Here is a 16,276-nt window from a genome sequence, read left to right as displayed (position 1 = left end):
ACAGCTCAATTGGCCTCCATCAGGTACTGCTACCGCTATTTGCCTGTTTTATAGCATTGTTCTAAGACTTTATGGACTAAACGTTGTGTCAGATTTTATTTCTCCTCTGTCTGAATGATTCCTAAAATTTTGGCATTGCTAACCCAGAAGAAACCTTTGACTTCATAAGGTTTTCATGTTGAAGCATGAGAGAAAAAGTGACATAGCAAATGTTTAAAAGGTACACCCTACATGTCACTGGAAAGACAAGTTCACTTACCCTAAAAATGGGGTGACTAGCTGGAGAAGCTCTGAGCCTGACACTAGCTCCTGATTGAAGAGTGCTATACAGCGGAGGAAGTTCTCATACACTTCCTGACTCTTCAGTACCCTGCGCACCTGGCAGAGAGAGGGAAAATAAAAACTCTCATATCATTTGTATACTAGCTTTATTTTTATGCTGATATTTTAAAGAGTCTAAGCCTTTTTGCACAGAGCCAATAAATTCATATGCTCATCGGAACCTTGGAAGCAGCATGCATACAGAAGTGCCCTGTTATAAACAGTAGTTTAGTAACAGGATTTACACTACTATGAGGTTCACAATTGCTGAGAAGCAGAGAAAACACACACAAGAATATACTAGTATGCGTTTCCCTCAGGGTCCTCCCAAAACTCCTCCATTTGTTAGGAAACTGTTACTTAATGGACTCTACTATACCATAGAGAGAGTCGTAGAATACCAGTCAATTACTACCTATCTGACTGAAAGCAAGACCATGCAACAGGACGAGGCCAGATCACTGACCTTATCGAAGAAAGAAAACTCCTGCAACGTTCCATATTTTCCCACTGTCGCAACTGACAGATCTTTGGTACCTCGCAGTTTCATTTTCTTCTGTTGAAAAGGTTCGATATTTTTACTTCAATGGTTTTGATTCAAATACCAGCAATTTCCATTTTACTGAACTGTAACTACCCCTTGCTCTGAGCCTTTATTCCAAAAAATCACAAATTAGCTTTGATACATCACACCCTCCATGGAGGTCTGTATCAATGACCCCAAGCAAAAACAAAACAGGTTTGCACGACAGGTAAATGATAGGGTATAATCCTGCAGGAAACAGCAAGTTATTCAAGGGGAGAGGCCCAATTCAGTCCTTCTATCAAGTCCTCATTTTCCTGATACTTAGCACTTATATGTAACTTTATATTGTATCAAGGGACAATGCACTTGTCCAAACAATTTTCAACTTCCCTTTGTTAATTGTCTTCAACACCATTTCCCTGCCCCCATTATTTATTTAAAAAATAAGGATTCTTTTACTTTCCCTTTCATGTTTGGCACTAGTTCTTTAAGAGGAAGAGGACAGTGCACCTATGACTTGTCAACTGACTCCTAATGGGATTTTATGAGTGCGCACATGGGCCATATCAATGGGGGAAATGCCTGTGGACAGACAGAGAGAGGGCAGTTGAGAGCTGCCTGGGAGTCAGGAGACTGGAGGTGGTGTCTGGGCAAAGTTGCATAAAGCAAGAAGCTTTCTGCAGACTCTCCATAGCAAGAGGGTGAAACTGTCAGGAAGCTAGTGGAGAAACGAGCCCGATGATGTTCCTGCACCAGAGAGTGATGGGCACAGAAGGCTGGAGAGGGCTGAAGGCGGAGTGCAGCAGAGGGAGATGCCTGCTGGCTCTCGGGGGTTGGGAGTTGAAGCCAGAGAAGGCTGAAGACTGGGGTCAAGGCATGGTGATATCTGGAATTTTACTGGTGAGGTGAGTGTGGTGAGAGATTCTAAGGATAAGAATGGCCGTACTGGGTCAGACCAATGGTCCATCTAGCCCAGTATTCTGTCTTCCAACAGTAGCCAATGCCAGATGCTTCAGAGGGAGTGAACAGGGCAATTATTGAGTGATCCATCCCCCTTATGTTGAGTCGCAGCATCTGGCAGTCAGAGGTTTGGGGACACCCAAAGCATGGGGTTGTGTCCCTAATCATCTTGGCTAATAGCCATTGATGGACCTATCCTCCATGAACTGATCTAATCCTTTTTTTAACCTAGTTATACTTCTGTCTTTCACATCCCCGGCAATGAGTTCCATAGGCTGACTGTGCATTGTGTTAAGTACTTCCTTTTCTTTTAAACCTGCTACCTATTAATTTCATTGTGTGACCCCTAGTTTTTGTATTATATGAAGAGGTAAATAATACTTCCCTATTCACTTTCTCCACACCAGTCATGATTTTATAGACCTCTATCCCATCCCCCACTTAGTTGTCTCTGTTCAATTTGGAAGAGTCACGGACTTTTTAAATCTATCCTTGTATGGACATTATTCCACACCCCTTACCATTTTTGCTGCCCTTCTCTGTACCTTTTCCAATTTCAATATATCTTTTTTGAGATGGGGCAACCAGAACTGCACACAGTATTCAAAGTGTGGGCATACCATAGATTTATATAGTGGCATTATGGTATTTCCTATCTTACTATCTATCCCCTTCCTAATGGTTCCTAGCATTATATTAGCTTTTTGACCACCACTGCATACTGAATGATGTTTTCAGAGAACTATCTACAAATGACTCCCAAGATCTTATTCTTGAGTGGTAAAGGTAATCTAGAACCCATCAGTTTGTATGGATAATTATGATTATTTTTTCCCAGGTGCGCTACTTTGTGCTTATCAGCACTAAATTTCATTAGCCATTTTGTTGTCCAGTTGCCCAATTTTATAAGATCCCTCTCTAACTCTCTGCAGTCAGCTTTGGACTTAGCTATGTTGAGTAATTTTGTACCGTCTGCAAACTTTTGTCAGCTCACTGTTCACCTCTTTTTCCAGATCATTTATGAATATGTTGAACAGCACTGGTCACAGTAAAGATACTTTGGGAACCCCGCAATCTACTGCTCTCCATTATGAAAACTTACCATTTATTCCGATCCTTTGTTTCTTATCTTTTAACCAATTACTGATCCATGAGAGGACCTTCCCTCTTATCCCATGACAGCTTACTATGCTTTAGAGCCTTTGGTGAGGGACCTTGTCAAAGGCTTTCCGAAAGTCTAAGTACATTATATCAACTAAATTACCCTTGTCCACATGCTTGTTGACACCCTCAAAGAATTTTGATAGATTGGTGAGGCGTGATTTTCCGTTACAAAAGCCATGTTGACTCTTCCTCACCATATTGTCTTTATCTGTGTGTGAGAATTCTGTTCTTTACTATCATTTCAACCAATCTGCCTGGTAACTGAAGTTAGGTTTATGAGGCTTTAATTACCTGGATTGTATCTGGGGTGTTTTTTTTTTTTTTTTTTGGTAAATCAGTGTTACATGAGCTATCCCCCAGTCATCTGGTCCAGAGGCTGATTTAAGCAATAGAGTACATACCACAGTTAGTAGTTCTGCAATTTCATATTTGAGTTCCTTCAGAACTCTTCGGTGAATACCATCTGGTCCTGGTGACTTATTACTGTTTAATCTAGCAATTTGTTCCACAACCTTCTCTACTGACACCTCAGTCTGGGACAGTTCCTCAACCTTTGTCACCTAAAAAGAAAGGCTTAGGTGTGGGAATCTCCCTCACATTCTCTGCAGTGAACACTGGTACAAATAATTAATTTAGTTCCTCCACAATGGCCTTGTCTTCCTTGAGTGCTCCTTTAGCACCCTAATTGTCCAGTGGCTCCACTGATTTGCAGGCTTCCTGCTTCTGATTTACTTTAAAAAAAAAAATTGCTGTCAGTTTTTGTATCTTTTGTTAGTTGCTCTTCAAATTCTTTTTTGGTCTGCCTAATTATACTCTTAACCTTGACTTTCCAGAGTTTAACACCTTTCCATTTTCCTCACTAGGATTTGACTTCTAGTTTTTAAAGAATGCCTTTTTGCCTCTAGCCACTTCTTTTACTCAGTTGTTTACCCGTGGTGGCAGTTTTGGGTCCTTTTTTTTTTTTAAATGAGCTATGCATTAGGTTTGAGCCTTTATTATGGTGTTGTTTTAAAACATCTTCCATGCAGTTTGCAGGCATTTCACGCTTCTGGCTGTTCCTTTTAATTTCCATTTAATTAGCTTCCTCATTTTTGTGTCATTCCCTTATTTGAAGTTAAATGCTGCCATGGTGAGTTTCTTTGGCATTTTATCCCCCTACAAGGATCTTAAATTTCATTACATGGTGATCACTATTACTGAATGGCTCTGTTGTATTCACCTCTTGAACCAGATCCTGCATTCCATGTAGGATTAACTCAAAAATTGCCTCATCTCTTGTGGGTTCCAGGACTGGCTGCTCCAGGAAGCAGTCATTTAATGAGTCTAGAAATTTTATTTCTGTATCCCCTTCCAAGGTGACATATACTCAGTCAATATGAGGACAGTTGAAATAGCCCATTATTATTGCATCTTCTGCCTTTGTAAGCCTCTCTAATCCCCCTGGGCACTTCACAGTCACCATCACCATCCTGGTCAGGTGGCTGGTAATATAGTCCTACTCTTATAATGCAAGCATGGAATTTCTATCCAGAGAGATTCTATGGATCTACTTAATGTACTGTCTGGACTATGGCTGTGGGACTTGTTATGATTTATGTATACAGGAGTTTTGTAATTAACCCTGAAAGGGCTACATATACTTAAGGCCTATTTCAAGGGAATCTGATGGGAAAACTGAGGCATCCATGGCTGTCATACCATGGCCTGGCACTGGAGAGCACCCAGCTGAGGCTGCCCTATGACATGCTCTTAGTAGAATTTGAAAGTTGAGAGCAATTATCTCATATAGCACAGGTTATAGCAATGCCTAAGTATGAAAACAGTACACATTTCTGTTTGCAACAAGATACCTTTGCTGGGCTGGGAACAGGACGCAGCAGTAGAGGTCTGGATCGCTTTTTACTATGTTCCAGATTTTTTTCTGGATCAGTTTTCTGGACACTGTTCATTTCACATGGCCCATTTCCTGTGAACTAAATTAAAGACAATGTTTTCAATTTGCCCTTATTAGTTCCTCAGAAATAGAGAACCCCATTTATCTGAACAGACTAGAGGACATGAGATTTCACTAAACGAGTTACCTAACTACAAAGAACAAATAGTGAAAGCATAGTTCAAACACTGATAGTCAGTTTTTCTATAACAATATTTTGCAGTGATGTAGCACCACTACACACATCACATACAAGCACAACCCATTGGAATAGCAAGAATTAACCCCTTAAAAAAAATTAATACTAAATGTTAGTTCTTTAGTAAGACATTAAGTTATATTCAATTGTTTCAGCTCTACATACAGCTACAAGGCTAGTTTGAAAATCTTGAGAAGGACCCAGTGGTAGCATCTTAACTGCACCCTAGAGTGAAACAGTCATCAGAAGTATCAGAGGGGTAGCCGTGTTAGTCTGAATCTGTAAAAAGCAACAGTCACCCATCCTGGACAATGATCCCTCACTTTCACAGACCTTGGGAGGCAGGCCAGTCCTCGCCCACAGACAACCTGCCAACCTTAAGCATATTCTCACCAGCAACCACGCACCGGACCATAACAACTCTAACTCAGGAACCAACCCATGCAACAAACCTCGATGCCAACTCTGCCCACATATCTACACCAGCAACACCATCACAGGACCTAACCAGATCAGCTACAACATCACCGGCTCATTCACCTGCACGTCCACCGATGTTATATATGCCATCATATGCCAGCAATGCCCCTCTGCTATGTACATTGGCCAAACTGGACAGTCACTACGCAAGAGGATAAATGGACACAAGTCAGATATCAGGAATGGTAATATACAAAAACCTGTAGGAGAACACTTCAACCTCCCTGGCCACACAATAGCAGATGTAAAGGTAGCCATCTTACAGCAAAAAAACTTCAGGACCAGACTCCAAAGAGAAACTGCTGAGCTCAGTTCATTTGCAAATTTGACACCATCAGATCAGGATTAAACAAAGACTGTGAATGGCTATCCAACTACAGAAGCAGTTTCTCCTCCCTTGGTGTTCACACCTCAACTGCTAGCAGAGCACCTCACCCTCCCTGATTGAACTAACCTCATTATCTCCATACTTTGATTTATACCTGCCTCTGGAGATTTCCATTACTTGCATCTGAAGAAGTGAGGTTCTTATCCACGAAAGCTTATGCTCCCAATACTTCTGTTAGCCTTAAAGGTGCCACAGGACCCTCTGTTGCTTTTTACAGTCATCAGAAGGATCAATAAGATTTGTGCTAGAGCTGTTTCAAGGGTCAAATCTTTCTCCACATCTCTGGAATTTCAAAGATTTTTTTTAATCCCTAAAGTTTTTTCATTCAGTATTAAGGATTTAGTAGAGTAGAAATTCCAAGAGCAGGAAACGAGGACAACATTCATTTGACTTTCCCAGCCATAGGGAAGATGCTGCAAGAGCAGTCAGATGATGTAGTGGTGACAGAGAAAGTCACAGGAAAAAGTGGCAGCCCACCAAATAATGGTTTTAACCACATGGATCTCTGTGGACCACCAAAATAATCCCCTCCAATTTAGACATGGTCTATTTGGCATCCAAAGGTAGCTTGTTTTCACCCAGTACTTTATCACAAGATACCCCTCAAAGGGGCTCTACTCTCCCCAAGGCAGAAGGCTCAGAGCATACTTTTTTGGGGGGCAGAGATTTTTTAGCTGTTGCCAATAGCACCACAGAGCAGCAACTTCTAAGAATTTACACATCGCTGTTTACTATCTGTTCCATCTCAAGAGACCGGTTATCTCTACTGTGCTTTGTCCAACTGCTCTGAGAGAAAGGTACACAGACACTCCACCAAATCAACCCTTCTCTCAGTCTCTTCACCTGATGCACTCTCTCCCAGCCCAGATCTCAGTCCTGCAGGGGCAAATAACTTTATTCTTTAGGGTATTTATTCAGACATTATGCAGATTATCCAACTAGAACATAAACACAGAGTAGACTGTCACACTGTTCTATCTTTTTTGCCTTATACTACCAAAACACATACCAAAGATCTTTTAGCCTCAGGGAGAAACTGTCCAAACTCAGAGAGTAGATCCTCCTGTCCCCTGAAGAGATTTGCTACTTCAGTAAACACTTCTTCCTCCGACATGCCTCGAAAGGGTCGGCCTTTAGTGTTCAGCTGTTCTTTCTGCCAATTTACAGAGAAACATTAAACAAACTGTTACAGTAATGCACTTCAGTTAGCAAGGAAACTGGAACAGACAACCCACTGTATTCATGAGTCAAATACAGGAAAAAGCTTTAGATAATTATCAGCTGGCCTAGCATTCTTGTAGCAGCACAATGTGCTACCACGTAGGGTATCCAAGGTTGGCGTCCTAGACCTCAGGGCTCAGCAGTCAATTATCAAACTGTCGTCCTTCCGTGGGCATGTAGATCTAATCACTGCATTCAGTTAGCAGATATAAAGCATTTAAAAATAGAACATTAGTAATGGTAAAAGAAAATCACCTAGCTTAAAACAAAAAATACTTTCTGTACAGTTTCAATCAGTTGTCTCTCTTTTCAAACCGAAGCCTGTAGCACCACCACATTACTGAGTTGACAAGCATTTGACAGACCCTAAGCATTCCCTATCCACATACAAAGCCTATGCTTAAGAGTTTCTCAGTGCCACATTTGTCTGAGAGAGGCTGAAGTTGGGGGAGATTTATAAATCACAATAAAACAGTACTGTACAAACAAATTTAATTTAACATTGCAGGTTCAAACAGCCACAATACTGGCCCATGATATCTTATTTGCCAGAACTCTACCTGGTAAGTGTGAAGAATTTCTAAGAATGATCTGTAGATTTCAGGATGGTCAAGAAAACGTGTTTTGATCTTATTCACGTAACTTATTGCATTATTGAACTCTACAGAATCAGATTCCAAGGAGATTTGAGATTTATCATCTTTGTATGGAAGTTGCTGCCGGAAGTCTTCAGAGCAGTCACTGTGGTTGTGGGAATTCTCCTGGCAATAATGTAACAATAACCCACCACCCGGGTGAGCACTTGGAACAGGCTCTGAAGACACCTAGTGATAGAAGTAATGCAAGCTGGTGACTCAAATAAAAAGAGACATACATGTTCATTAAAATTATCATGCATATTTACAAACTGTTTAGTTAGGGAAAGGTTAATTGCACAGTAAAAGATTTAACTGACCCATGAATTTCTTGACCTCTTTTACTAAGACGATCAATTAAAAACCATTAGCCATAGTGCTAAACTCTCACTTCTCTTTCCATTTAAATCCAACATTGCTTTTAAAGAGCTCTTCCCATCATACCTATTTGAGAACAGAGCTTCAGACAAATGTTTACAGTACTTAAAGTCTTAAACGTAATTATTCAGAGGATTTTCACATCTGATGCACCCCACTGTATGAACATTACTGAGACTTCACTTTTGAAGCTTCAACTTTGATCATTTATAACAAAGGCCAACATTAACCAGCTAAACTTCAAGACTATTGTTTTATTTACAGACACTTATGTTTGAAGGGAAAACAGGTTTGGATTGCACTCTGCAGTTTGCTAGCCTTTATCAGGGTGACTGGTAGATATTCCCAACACTTACTTAATTCTCCAGATCTCTTAAAGATTATAGCTCCACACTTTTGGACACTTACAGAGTAAAAGAAATTGTTGTATATACTTGACTGTGTTTGCAAAGACTCATGGGCTGTTGTAGTTCAGTTTTGGTATATTTTGGCTATTGACTTGTTTGGTGTATGAAGTATGTTGAACATACATTCTTTACAGAAAAATAATTACAGTGACATAATAAAAAGGAAGTGTTTAAATATGTGATGTAGCAAGAAAGAGCTATATTTCCTTATTGTAACAGCCCCTATAAAATAACTTAAAATGAGTCTCAATACCAAGAACATCTCCTTCACATCCACGCCCTGTCCTGCCACACCAGTCAAAGGCTTTCTAAGTCCCTCCTTTCACTAATGGATAAAGGTACGTTCTGAGAGCTCCTAGTAGTGCAGCTATACCATGACGTTGCATAGCAGACAGTCTGATGTACGTTACTGAGTGTCCAAATTTTCGGGAAAAATCGCTGTTTTAAAATAGGCCAATGACAGTTGAACTTCTTGCTTGCAGTTTACAGATGTCAATCAGTGTACAGAAACTTAACAGCTCCTAGCAGTCAAGCTCATTGGAATCTGTATTCCTAGAATTTGGTCAATTGTAGTGCCATGCAGACTCTATGCCACCTCTTGCTTACGATACTGCCTGAAAGCCACTTTTCTAAGCAATTGAGCATTACAGCAATTTGTTTCGATCCAATTTTACCTTTGATTTCTTAATAGCTTCTAGGATAGAGGTGGGCAAACTATGGCCCCCAGGCCACATCCGGCCTGCGGGACCATCCTGCCCAGCCCTTGAGCTCCCGTCCAGGGAGGCTAGCCCCCGGCCCCTCCCCTGCTGTCCCTCCTCCCCCGCAGCCTCAGCTCGCCGCACAGGGAGCGTGGCTGGCTCCGGCCAGGCAGCGCAGCTGGCACCAGCCAAACGGCATGGCTGCCAGTCCTGCCACTCTGAGCAGCATGGTAAGAGGGCGTTGGATAAGGGGCAGGGTGTCCCAGGGGGCAGTCAGGGAGCGGTTGGATGGGGCGGAGGTTCTGTGGGGGTGGTCAGATAGGCGTGCGAGTCCCGGGGGCCTGTCAGGGGTCGGGGATGTGGATAGGGGTTGGGGCAGTCAGGGGACGGGGTGGTTGGATAGGGGGTGGGATACCTGGGGCGGGGGGTCCCAGAAGGGGGCAGTCATGGGACAAGGAGTGGGGGGGTTGGCTGGGTCGGGGGTTGGAAGTGGGAGGGGGCGGATAGGGAGGCACAGTCTTCTCTACCCGGCCCTCCATATAGTTTCACAACCCTGATGTGGCCCTCGGGCTAAAAAGTTTGTCCACCCCTGTTCTAGGAGCATATGGTTCCTTGGTCCCAGGCTGACCAAAACCACATTAACTAGCTATGGAAGAAGTGTCCATTTGTAGCTGATTCCAAGAGAAACTCAAAATATGTTAAATACAGGAACCATCTCTGATAAGGAGATTCACAGAAAGGGCCTTGTAGATAACCTCTGAAAGTATTTTTTCCAGTTGCAAGTCTCAGTTGTCCACAAACCCTTGTATTTCCGCACCACAGGGTAATTTTGTTTCAGGATCCAGCAAGCAAAACAAGTTTCCTGTAAGTCTCTGAACATCTGAAGGCATTTTCAGCACAATAAGGCCAAACTTCATCATTAGATTCTCACACACTGTTCTTTGTGTTCTTTTATCAAAGGGTGAGTGCCTTCTTAGGTCCAGTTTTCATGAACAATTCTTCCACCAGAGCTAGACTCATAAATCAAGGGATTTTCAAATGTTGTACCTGGACCCAATGGCAATGATCTTGACAAAGAAACACAAAGTACTCAAAATTCAATGACCAAATGTCCATGAAAAAACAGACAAGCCACCACTGCTTCTGCTCTTCTGTTTTCATTCTTCCCTCAACAGTAACTGACTCATTAATGCTTGTGACTGTCACTCCATTATCCTCTGCACTTTAGAAAGTAGTGATGCCAAGAACATACAAAACACTCTGTACTAACATTGCTTTATTCTGCAGTAATTGTAGATTTAAAGAAACACGTTCAACAGTAGAGCTCTCAGAAATGCCAAGTTTCTGAGTGATAGAGAGATCAAAGAACATGAGAGCTGAAAGACTAGCAGGTGGCAGAGATTAGAGTTAAAACCAGAGGCTTCTGAACAAAATTCAGCTAAGATTTTTAAGTTTCAAACTCTGCAACTGAAAATGGATGCAAAATCTGGTATGATTCTATCTACGTTCTAATGCTACAGAATGGGAAGAGACTGTCTAGGAAGGAGTACGGCAGAAAGGGATCTAGGGGTTATAGTGGACCACAAGCTAAATATGAGTCAACAGTGTGATGCTGTTGCAAAAAAAGCAAACATGATTCTGGGATGTATTAACAGGTGTGTTGTGAGCAAGACACGAGAAGTCATTCTTCTGCTCTACTCTGCTCTGGTTAGGCCTCAGCTGGAGTATTGTGTCCAGTTCTGGGCGCCGCATTTTAAAAAAGATGTGGAGAAATTGGAAAGGGTCCAAAGAAGAGCAACAAGAATGATTAAAGGTCTTGAGAACATGACCTATGAAGGAAGGCTGAAAGAATTGGGTTTGTTTAGTTTGGAAAAGAGAAGACTGAGAGGGGACATGATAGCAGTTTTCAGGTATCTAAAAGGGTGTCATAAGGAGGAGGGAGAAAACTTGTTCACCTTAGCCTCTAAAGGACAGAACCAGAAACAATGGGTTTAAACTGCAGCAAGGGAGGTCTAGGTTGGACATTAGGAAAAAGTTCCTAACTGTCAGGGTGGTTAAACACTGGAACAAATTGCCTAGGGAGGTTGTGGAATCTCCATCTCTGGAGATATTTAAGAGTAGGTTAGATAAATGTCTATCAGGGATGGTCTAGACAGTATTTGGTCCTGCCATGCGGGCAGGGGACTGGACTCGATGACCTCTCGAGGTCCCTTCCAGTCCTAGAATCTATGAATCTATGAATCCATCACAGCTGTATTGAACACTTGGATAATAAGATTGGGACTTTTCAGCTTGGAAAAGAGATGACTAAGGGGGATATGATAGAGGTCTATCTACCAAATCACATTGGTGTGGAGAAAGTAAATAAGTGTTATTTACTCCTCATAATACAAGAAGAAGGGGTCACTAAATGAAATTAATAGGCAACAGGTTTAAAACGAACAAAAGGAAGTATTTCTTCACACAATGCATAGTCAGCCTGTGGAACTCCTTGCTCAAGGATGTTGTGAAGGCCAAGACAATAACATGGTTCAAAAAAGAACTAGATAAATTCATAGAGGATAGGAAGGTCAGGATGGGCAGAGATGGGGTCTCTAGCCTCTGTTTGCCAGAATCTGGAAATCGGTGACAGGCGATGGATGAATGGATGATTACCTGTTCTGTTCATTCTCTCGGGGACACCTGACATTGGATGCTGTCGGAAGACAGGATACTGGGCTAGATGGACCTTTGGTCTGACCCAGTATGGCAATTCTTATGATACAAATGAACAACATGTACAAATTTGTGTTCTGTGCAGGCATCTTAATGGGTATGTGGAAATATGATCTTTTCAAACATGTTTTTCAAGTTTAAATTCAAGTGCGATTATAAAGATTCACTAAATAATGTGTGTGTACACAGCCAGCCAGCCATGATTTTTAACTTTCAAATTTGATTGAAGTATTTGGCCTGCAGTGGCAACTTGTGTGGGAGCTTCATTTTAATGCAGACTAAAACTATTAAATGTTTCTTAAAGAAATTCTATTCTATTTACATTCTCATACCCATTGTTATGGTATCTGAACAACCTGTAAAACATATTTTCAAACTGCAATAAAGGCAAATCAACTCATCTATTATGCAGACCCCGTATGTCACATGTAGATACACTATGATTAATTTAAATTAATCCAAGCATTTTAACATACCTGACTAGCCAGTGGCGACTGTATACTTAACTTCCCGTTCTTTGGAATCTCTATTCTGTAGCCCAAAGGGAGGAAAGCATTGAATCCGACAATGAGGTCGGGATGTTCATGAAACAGCTGAGAAACCCGCCTGATTACACCAGGAGTATCAATGCTAGAACCAAGAACAGGCTGTTAACTCCATGTAAGACCTTAAGTCACAAAATAAAAGGTAAGATACAGAAAAAGTAAGAACTGCAATAACATTTATTAGCAATCAGGGAATTGGATAGACTTAAACATCAAGATAACATTGACTCCCCTGAAGACAATGATAAACTGTCCAGAGTTCTTGTGGCTTCCTAGAGAAGATTTAGTCACAGCAATTATAATGCAGCAGGTTGAATTATTCCAACTCTCTGGGTATGAATGTATCACAGTTAGGATAGTTCCCCTCCCTGAATCTAAACACTGATCATACAATTTATATATTTTGCAAGGTTAAGGCCAGATGTACAGATGTCCAAAGAAACTCCTTTTCCCATCCCCCCCAGTCTAAAGACTGAACTCTCCAAACGAGGCACACATTACTATTCTGGACAGTCCATGTCACTTTAAAAGACCGACAGAACTAGTAGGCCCAAATGAAGTGAAAGATTCCCAGTCATCAGCAAACTCCTCCCAAAGTGATGGTTCTGCTTACGGGGCCAGATGGAGACTCAAGGATGTGGATTAGCTGAAGGGGATGTGCCTGCCATCACTCCTGGTGTTTTGGGTGTTACAAGTTCTGGCTTCTTCACCCCTTTTTAGAATTTGGATTCCCTGAGTGAGCTGAGTTATAAGATTTATTGTCTTCCTGTAATTATGGCCCTGGGAAATTGTGGGATATTGACTCCATCCGGATGAATGGTGTTGGGATAGGTGTTCTAGAAGCAGATTTGGAACCCTCTTGGGGAGGGGATAATGGAACCCTTTATATCTGGAATTTAACTCTTGCATAATCTCATAGAACCCAAGGAGCATGTTTCCTGCATGAGCTTGGGAAGTGTTATGATCAGATTTTGCTGAAGCTGTGCTGAAAATGGGAACGGAGGCAGGGGAAATATGGAGGGGTATTTTATGTGGGGATGAGCAATGAGGAGGTTCTTAAAGGTGGGTGCTGGCATTAAAGTCTGGGGTCCTATAAGAGGAGTGCTAGGAGCAGGGGAATATTCTAGGGCAAAATGGGATACCTGAGAGGAAGGGGACTGTAGGAGTGGGTATTGGACGGGTTGGAGGGGGTGTCACCTTACCTCTGACGAAGTGGGTATTCACCCACGAAAGCTTATGCTCCAATATATCTGTTAGTCTTAAAGGTGCCACAGGAGACTCTGTTACCTTACCTCTGGCTCTTGAATTCCTTCATGATCTCCAGGAACCCGTTATAGGTGGCGGGATCACTGCCAAAGCGAATCTTCACCTGGTCCAGGTAGGAGAGTGCATCCTCCACCTGCAGGGGAGCAGGAGTTAGTCAGGGAGCTGGGGTGGAGAGCAGAGCGCAAGGCAACCTAGGGTCTGAGGACCTATGCCCCGGGGGGGGGAGAAAGGGGGCTAAGGGGCTTGCAGGAAGGGGTTGGGGTTCACTCCGGTGGGGGGTGTCACCCTCGGGGGGGAGAGGCCCTGGAGCAGACACTGTAGATTATCCCAGGTGGTAGGGAATGGGGGGTTATCCTGGGTGAAGTCCAGCGGGTGCGTGTGGCGGGGCGATGTGGGGCCCGAGCAGGCACGGGTGATTATCCCGGGTGGGAGGGGCAGGAGATTATCCCAGGTGAAGTGCAGGTGGCCCGTGGGGCGGGGCGATGGGGGCCCGAGCGGGCACGGGGGGTTAACGCGGATGGGAGGGGCAGGGAGTTATCCCGGGTGAAGTGCAGGGAGCCCATGGGGCGGGGCGATGGAGGCCCGACCAGCACGAGGGGTTATCCCAGGTGGGAGGGGCCGGGGTTTCTCCCAGGTGAAGTGCAGGGGGCCCCTGGGGCGGGGCGATGGGGGCCCGACCGGCACAGGGGGTTCTCCCGGGTGAAGTGCAGGGGGCCCGTGGGGCGGGGTGATGGGGGCCCGACCGGCACGGGGGGTTCTCCCGGGTGAAGTGCAGGGGGCCCGTGGGGCGGGGCGATGGGGGCCTGACCGGCACGGGGGGTTCTCCCGGGTGAAGTGCAGGGGGCCCGCGGGGTGGGGCGATGGGGGCCCGGGTGGGAGGGGCGGGGGGTTCTCCCGGGTGAAGTGCAGGGGGCCCGCGGGGTGGGGCGATGGGGGCCCGGGTGGGAGGGGCGGGGGGTTATCCCGGGTGGGAGGGGCCGGGGGCCCGTGGGGCGGGGCGATGGGGGCCTGAGCGGGCACGGGGGTTATCCCGGGTGGGAGGGCAGGGGGCCCGTGGGGCGGGGCGATGGGGTCCGACCGGCACGGGCGGGGGGTTCTCCCGGGTGGGGTCACTGAAGGAAGCCGGGGCGGCGCTCGGGGAGGGCCCCGCACTCACATGCACCGGAAGTTTCTCCTGCGCTGCGCCCCCGCCAGCCCGGCCCCCGCCCCATCTGGGGCCACTGCCCCCCCGGCCGCCTCCGCCTCCCCCCGCCGCCATGATGGGAGTCGGGCACCGGGCAGAAGCACCCGCCCAGGACCCCCTCGTCAGCGCGTTCCGAGCGCCTTACGTCACCACGCGCTGCACGGCTCCGCCGGGGCCGGTCGGAATGGGGCGGAACCTAGGGGAGGGGCCAGCGCTATCGGGGACGGAGCACGGGTTGGTCCGGACGATTTGTTCTGCTGCACCAACTTCCGGCCTTCCGAGGTAGCTTCCGGTGCTGGCTTTCAGCCTGGTAGCGTTCGCGTGTGGGCGCTGGCGCGCTCAGGTCAGCGGGAGCTTCGGCGGGAGAGCTGGGCTGAGGTACAGCGCGGCTCCGCACCCGGGACGGACGTGGGGAGGGCTCAGCACAGACACTGCTGGGTCTGTGCCTGCAGTTGACGCCATGTCAGTGGTCACCATGGCAACGCTGCCTGTGCAGCATACTGAGGTGGGAGCCATGACAGCGCCAGTGTAGACAGGAATATTCCCGAGGGTCCAGCAGAGACTGGAAGCATGAGAGGGAAGACCATGAGCCGTGCCCTGCCTGGACAGCTGCAGCTGGTACGGCCCAGGGCGGCAGGACATTGCCTGGAATATAGCTGCTGAATGAGCGGGAGAGAGACTTACAGCAGAAGTGGTTGAAAGGATATGAGTTTGCAAGGTGGAATGACTACAGAAAGGACAGGTCAGGGACGGGTTGCCTACAAGGCCTCATTGCTAAAAGAACAGCACAAGCATGTAGGGACAAAGGGTAAGTTACACCTTGCACCAAAACGAGTTACACCTTGCAAGGGACATAAAGGCAACAATAAGAGTTTATTTGAATATATTAGGAGAAAGATGAAGCCCTTTCACATAAAATGTAAAAAATTGTGGAAGATTTTTTTTAAACTAAGGGCTAGGGAAAAGCTGACAGATGCCGGGGTGGGGGCACACTGGGTGGAGACATCCCTTATGGATGAATTTATTAAATGGAGAACTATAGGTCCTAGTAAAGAAGATAGGAAAGAAATTGGTAAAGTACAGGTAGGAGCTAGTGAAAAACAGTCAAACATAAGAGTTCTATTTAAATGTAACAGATGAAGGCAAGCATCTGAATATTGACAGAATGTACAAGTTCTTATGTACAAATGCTAGCAGTCTAAATATTAAGATGGGTGAACTAGAGTGCCTGGCATTAAATGAGGCTGTTGATATAGT

General features: G+C 44.9%; 1 protein-coding gene across 4 annotated transcripts in view; it reads right to left on the bottom strand.

Annotated features, from left to right (window-relative positions):
- Positions 1–15,099, bottom strand: part of SIN3B (SIN3 transcription regulator family member B) — a 30,061-nt gene extending 14,962 nt beyond the window's left edge. For 3 of the 4 annotated variants that reach the window (XM_034755145.1, XM_034755148.1, XM_034755149.1), the window contains exons 1-8: positions 14,993–15,099; positions 13,863–13,969; positions 12,502–12,655; positions 7,753–8,016; positions 6,981–7,124; positions 4,822–4,944; positions 788–877; positions 260–378 (exon numbers count right to left, since the gene is read on the bottom strand). In XM_034755145.1, the coding sequence (XP_034611036.1) occupies positions 260–378; positions 788–877; positions 4,822–4,944; positions 6,981–7,124; positions 7,753–8,016; positions 12,502–12,655; positions 13,863–13,969; positions 14,993–15,094 (1,103 nt within the window). In that variant the 5' untranslated portion in view covers positions 15,095–15,099. The remainder of the gene's footprint in view (positions 1–259; positions 379–787; positions 878–4,821; positions 4,945–6,980; positions 7,125–7,752; positions 8,017–12,501; positions 12,656–13,862; positions 13,970–14,992) is intronic. The other variant, XM_034755146.1, reaches the window with a different exon arrangement.
- Positions 15,100–16,276: the final 1,177 nt, after the last annotated feature.

This window comes from Trachemys scripta, chromosome 22 (assembly GCF_013100865.1).
Source record: "Trachemys scripta elegans isolate TJP31775 chromosome 22, CAS_Tse_1.0, whole genome shotgun sequence".
NCBI lineage: Eukaryota > Metazoa > Chordata > Testudines > Emydidae > Trachemys > Trachemys scripta.
The sequence above is the reverse complement of the archived record's forward strand: the minus strand, read 5'-3'. Positions and strand labels throughout refer to the sequence as shown.